Source organism: Sparus aurata, chromosome 3 (genome assembly GCF_900880675.1).
Source record: "Sparus aurata chromosome 3, fSpaAur1.1, whole genome shotgun sequence".
In the NCBI taxonomy this organism is placed as follows: Eukaryota; Metazoa; Chordata; class Actinopteri; order Spariformes; family Sparidae; genus Sparus; species Sparus aurata.
In genome coordinates, this window is record NC_044189.1 from 12,157,634 (window position 1) to 12,163,633 (window position 6,000).

The 6,000-nt window shown below is 42.0% G+C and overlaps 1 protein-coding gene across 3 annotated transcripts in view; it reads left to right on the forward strand.

Moving 5' to 3' along the window:
- Nucleotides 1–5,520, forward strand: part of kmt2ba (lysine (K)-specific methyltransferase 2Ba) — a 29,352-nt gene extending 23,832 nt beyond the window's left edge. For all 3 annotated transcript variants that reach the window (XM_030413002.1, XM_030413003.1, XM_030413004.1), the window contains exons 30-36: nt 929–1,047; nt 1,411–1,536; nt 1,823–2,075; nt 2,181–2,291; nt 2,422–2,505; nt 2,597–2,726; nt 3,582–5,520. In XM_030413002.1, the coding sequence (XP_030268862.1) occupies nt 929–1,047; nt 1,411–1,536; nt 1,823–2,075; nt 2,181–2,291; nt 2,422–2,505; nt 2,597–2,726; nt 3,582–3,857 (1,099 nt within the window). In that variant the 3' untranslated portion in view covers nt 3,858–5,520. The remainder of the gene's footprint in view (nt 1–928; nt 1,048–1,410; nt 1,537–1,822; nt 2,076–2,180; nt 2,292–2,421; nt 2,506–2,596; nt 2,727–3,581) is intronic.
- Nucleotides 5,521–6,000: the final 480 nt, after the last annotated feature.

Here is a 6,000-nt window from a genome sequence, read left to right on the forward strand (position 1 = left end):
TTTTGTAGTATCTCTTTTCGGTGTTGCACTTTGTAGATGGTCCCTGCGCCCTCGTCTCACAGCTGGCTGACCATATAGACCAGAGTTAATGTCCAGACGCTCGTTTTGATGAAAATACGGTTGTAGCTCGTTGTCTATCGTAGTACGGTAGGAAAGAGCCGTCGTTTGTGTTTTAACAAGGTTTCACTTATGAGTTATTGATCCGGGAAGTTCGAATCTGTGAATATATTTCCAACTTTACCGGACTAAATCCTACCACATAAGTAAGTTACGTATCATCGTTACGCTGCGCTCGCTCGCTGTGCTGTAAGTTTCGTTCTTCTGTTTTGAGACGCTGCTGCTGTTTGAGAGGCTTTCACGTGAGATCATCGATGTGATGATGAGACTCCACCTGCGCAAACCGCGGACTCACTGAAGTTACTGTGAGTGACTACTGTGCACTCAGGTGGCTGTAATTAAAGGCAAGCTCGCTACGCTGACCGGGCCAGGGGCGCAGAGGCCACTGTGGCGCGGGGCAACGGCGGCCATGAAATTCCCTTCCTGCATGCAGTTAATGCACTGTCTTTATACTTAAACGTCATCTGATCGGCCTGATGTGATCTTTTTTGAGAACTCCGATCAAAACCGATAGGGGCATTATCGGCCGATTGCGATCGGTTGCCGATCGATTGGTGCATCTCTAATTTAGAGACCTAATGTTACATTATAAAATTAATAACGGGCAAGTGTCAGGTGGCATGAATTTTAAAGATCAGTGTTAACCCGCTCTTATCCATGTTTGAGGGGTGACATGTAAGAAATCTTAGTACATTTTAAAGCGACAGTTTATATCGATACCTGCCATTCTTGTGACTGAAAATGTAATATTGATTAAGTTACACTCACAATCATCAAAACTGTTACTCATTCATTTGTCCTTTCTCTTCAGGCCTCCTCGGATTGACAGTCCGCCTTCAAGCACAGAAACCAACAGTCACATTCTGGGTAAAACACACGTGTGGGTCAGCGCTCGCCACGGAGACATCTCTGAATGGGGCCCTTATTCAGGTGTGTGGCTAAACATTATACGTTTATTTGTTTTGATCAGTCGTCACCCGCACAAAAGCTATTGCACTTTCAAATTAAATCTTGTTTGGAACTGTGCTAGACACATTCTAATTGTTCAGAAATATAGTTATGTGGTTAGATCATTTTATAGGTTTTATAGGTTCGGTTCAGACAGCGATTTTTGAGCCTCAGTTCAGTTCATACCTCTTTTTTTGGAAGATGGGGAGGGATGAAAAGTAAAAAAGGGGGAAAAAACTAGGCTACCATTTTTTTCTAGTATAGTGTGTTTCTTAGTAAGTATATTAGCTTTAAAGGACATGTTGTTTGGTAACATGTGTGTAATTGACTCATTTAATTCTACAGGTTTCAGCTCAGAAGAAGATGCACCTGTACCCAAATACAGAAAGAGGACATACATGAACCAGCCACACCTGCGGTTTGAAATCACCAGTGATGACGGCTTCAGCGTTAAAGCAAACAGCATAGAGGGTGAGAGCTGCTTGTTTAAAATCTTCTTGCGACTGTTCTGTTTGACAGATGTGTCACAAATTATATCTGTTAGATTTTAATCTCAATTAAGCCACCTGCGCAGCTGATTACATTTATCTCCCGAAAATGGGAAATCATTTGTCATTCATCCACCGTAGCACATGAATAGTCTTCTAGGCATGTTTAGTTCGATAATGAATCCATTAAGAAGACTGACAGTAAGAGACATTTGTCAGCATGTGTACAGCTTTGCAAGGCTCTAATACCTTCCTCTGTCCTCCCTCAGTGGCCTGGCGTGCTGTCATTGACGGCGTCCTCGAAGCTCGCGCAGGGTTCCACCTGAAGCAGCTGCCTCTTGGCGGGATGAGTGGCCCGCGGGTGCTCGGTGTCGTCCACGATGCTGTCATCTTCCTGCTAGAGCAACTGCAGGGTGCCGCCAACTGCAAGCGGCACCGCTTCCGCTTCCATCGATGCGATGATGTTGAGGAAGAGCTGCCCCTCAATCCTACTGGCTGCGCTCGATCTGAAGTCTACACACGGTAAGTCACTGTTTAACTTACTGTTAAAAATGTTTATTAATTATATTTCTTTTCTGTGATTTAATACACCTCAAATTAAATCAACTTTCTTCTCCTTCTCATTAGGAAAGCAACTTTTGATATGTTCAACTTCCTGGCATCACAGCACAGAGAGCTCCCTGACATAGTCGGGCCCTTCGATGAAGAGGAGGATGAATTCCCACTGAAATCGTCCAGGTAAAGGGTTAAAAACTGTGCCACTTCCTTGACCCTAACCTTAAAAGTTGAACCCACTGCGCACAACAACTAACAGCAATTTACAGTTGCCATGTTGACACCTCCTTTTCTACGTCTTTCTTGCCAACAGACGAGCCACCAGCAGTGAGCTTCCCATGGCGATGAGATTCAGACACCTGGAAAAAATCTCCAAAGAAGCAGTAGGAGTTTACAGGTAATGTCAACAAAACGTGGCTTTATTAATATCAAAATTATTTGAATGCTCAGTTGTATTAACCTGTACTCAACTGTTGTGTAATCCTCAGATCTGAGATTCATGGTCGAGGCCTTTTCTGTAAAAGAAACATCGAGGCCGGGGAGATGGTGATCGAGTACGCCGGCACCGTCATTCGCGCTGTCCTGACTGATAAGCGGGAGAAATATTATGACGGCAAGGTTAGTAAACATAATACAAACCACTGAACAACATCATTATTTTGTATATTTATTGATGTTGATGTGGTTTTGAGCAAATCATCGAGCTTGATGTGAGTTACTGGTTTGGGTTGGTGCATGCTTTTGCCCATTTCTCAGATTCAGATTCAGATGCATCTCTATTTTTATTATAGCCAGATACAATGAAACCTGTAACTTTTACCAGAATATAGTAGAAAAAAAGCTCTCGAATAAAAATATACAATAAAAAAGACAATAAATAAGTAAACGCGTGCTGGAGTCTATGGCAGTGCAAAGTCACATGAGTGCAATCTGCAACGTTTTCACCAGATGGCACTAAATCCTTCACACTGGAATTTTAGAACTGATCCACGCTATGTTTTTACGATGAATGATGAAAGTCGGCGCCAACCATGGTGACAAATACACGCTGTGACCACTTCAAAATACAATTCCTTCTGTGGTCCACTCATGGGATGCTTTAATTGTGATTGTGAGCATTTGAAGTGGCTCTGTAATGTTTTGTAGCAATTTACATGTATTAATCACCTTTTATTGGTCATATGTGAGCAGATTGTAATATGACATGAAAAATGTGGATGATGTATTGAAGTTGTTTAATGCTGCTGGACTGTGGATTTCTTTGTGACTTCATGCACGTCCTTGAGTGCCTTGTCCCAATACCTCTCAGAGAGCAACAGTAGCCAACTTTGGTTAAGAAATGTCCACACAAAAGCTGACCACGAATGTCATCAAAAAAGGATTTAGTTCATGAGAAATTAAAGGATTATAACTTTAAGCTGTTGAATGTCCTGTAAATGTGAAAACAATGACCGAGTCTGTGATCGCTCTCAGGGCATCGGCTGCTACATGTTCCGCATCGACGACTTCGATGTGGTGGACGCGACGATGCAAGGCAATGCGGCTCGCTTCATCAACCACTCCTGCGAGCCGAACTGCTACTCTCGTGTCATCAACGTGGACGGCCGCAAGCACATTGTGATCTTCGCCCTGAGGAAGATCTACCGCGGCGAAGAGCTGACCTACGACTACAAGTTCCCCATCGAAGACGAGAACAGCAAGCTGCACTGCAACTGCGGGGCGCGACGCTGCCGCCGCTTCCTGAATTAGTACAGCCAACACGCACGCACGCAGACACGATGTACCCATAGCCATCTTGTTAAACCCACTTGAATTCAGAAGGCTGATTTCAATTAACTGATGAAGACGACCGATGTGAAGCAGCCATAAGAGTGAGGTCGCTGATATGCACAGACCTGATCTACTGAGCTTAATTTATAGACTGCTCGAGGACGTGTTTAATTTCTGTCCTCTGAACTGCTGTTAGTCACACAAACCAGATTTGAGCCATAATGAAAGCTTGGGATGAAAACTATTTATGACATTTTTCCTACTGCTGGATTGTTGGTCTGTTAGGAAGTGCAGTTTAATCGATGAAACTGCACAGATGATTGGATCTGTGTACTGTTTCACCGACTCGTACATCACACTCTTTCAGTTTGGTGAATTTGTCGTCGGTAGCCTCGGCTGGAACTGAGAGAGAGCAGCCAGAAGGCGATTTATTACCAGCCACAAATGGTGCAAACTTCAGTTATTGTTATGCTGGTGACAGAGTGTCTGTGTAAATACAAGGTCACCGAGAAGGATGAGGAGAATTTATTCAGCACCTTACTTTGACACGACCTTCTCCGGCAGCACTGGTGTTGCAGCAGAAGGGACAATTTTGACTTCAGAGCAAAACAAACACATTTGACTCGAAGCACCTTGTGTACATTTTAGTGCAGCTACATTTTAATATCACTCTGGATACCACAAGTCTTGTGAGCAGGGACTCTGCTGTTTCAGGTGCTGGTGACATTCACCCCAAAACGTAGTTTTAATGTAGTCACCCAAAGTCACCCTTTTCCCCTTCATTCACTCAGTTGAAATTCCTGTTTTTATTTGTGGCGGCAGAGATGCTGTGATCTGAATGCTTTTATCCCACTATTACAGTCTGTTCTTTATTTGTTCATTTGTGCTGTTTGTGTCTTTTAAGGTCTATGAGGGAGAGTTTCCTTGATGCAGGGTTCAAACTGACTACAGTAATCTTGCTCTGCACAGTCCCTTATAAATCTTTTTGTATTTTTGTATATTTGAACAATAAATGTATATTCAACAAGCTGATGGAAATAAATGTGTTTGAGCTTTTAACTTTCTATTTGTAAGTGAAGGCTGACTAACGGAACCGAAGCTATTGCCGAGTGATGATCCTAAGTTAAACTTTTTTTTTTTTTTTTTTCCCGTGGCTGTTTTGCACCCTCTTTCTCCGTTTTGTCTCTCACAGGTGTACTACCTCATTGGTGTCATGAAGCAAGATTTAATCACCCAAAACATTTAGTGAAACCTGCTTCCTTATTTCTAATCATTATGGTCTTGATAGCGTGAAAACGAACATCAGTTCTATTAAACACTGACTTGCTGTTTTGCCTGCGATTATTTTGTAAGAATAGGCGGCCACCATGTTTTGTACTCCTATTCTCCTGTGTGCTACCACACCCAGCTGATGGATATAGATAGGAGCCTAGAGTTTTGATTGAAGGCTGAATGCTGTGGATGTATGTTTTGTGATTCAGGATTAATAATCGAATTTGACACGCAGAGCTTTGTTACTAATATCGGCTCACGGCGGATCATTGCCTGTACATAGTTGTATAAAGAATTTCTAAACCTGTTAAATATTTTTTTACCTACCTTGTTTTTTAATTTATGTTCAATAAAATTCATGTTCAAAATGTGTGTTCCTCTTGTTCCTGTTTTTACCAACGAAGACTGGATGAATAAGAGGTAGACTGAAGACAGATATTTGGATCCGATATTCATTTGCAGTGAAAATTAAAGTGTCAACATTTTCAACAACCAGTGATGAAATGAACTTAAGCAAAATTTACCCAGGTACTGTTCTTAAGAACAATTTATTGTGCTACTTTGCTAATTCTTCTCCACTACATTTATTTAATAACTTAAATTACTCTGCAGATTCAGATTATTCAGTGTTTATAGGCCATTGATTGGGGGGACATTGTGTGAGAGGATGTTGCATCAGAGCCAAAGTAGCACCATTAGTTTATTTCATCTGCAAATTGACAGAAAATGTACCGATCCTGATAATCTACCCCTACTTTTCTGGTGAATTTACAGAAATGTTCATGCAAGAAAGAGCAACCACGTCATACTGCACAATATATAAATGTCAGTTGGGACTCGGCTGCTGAAA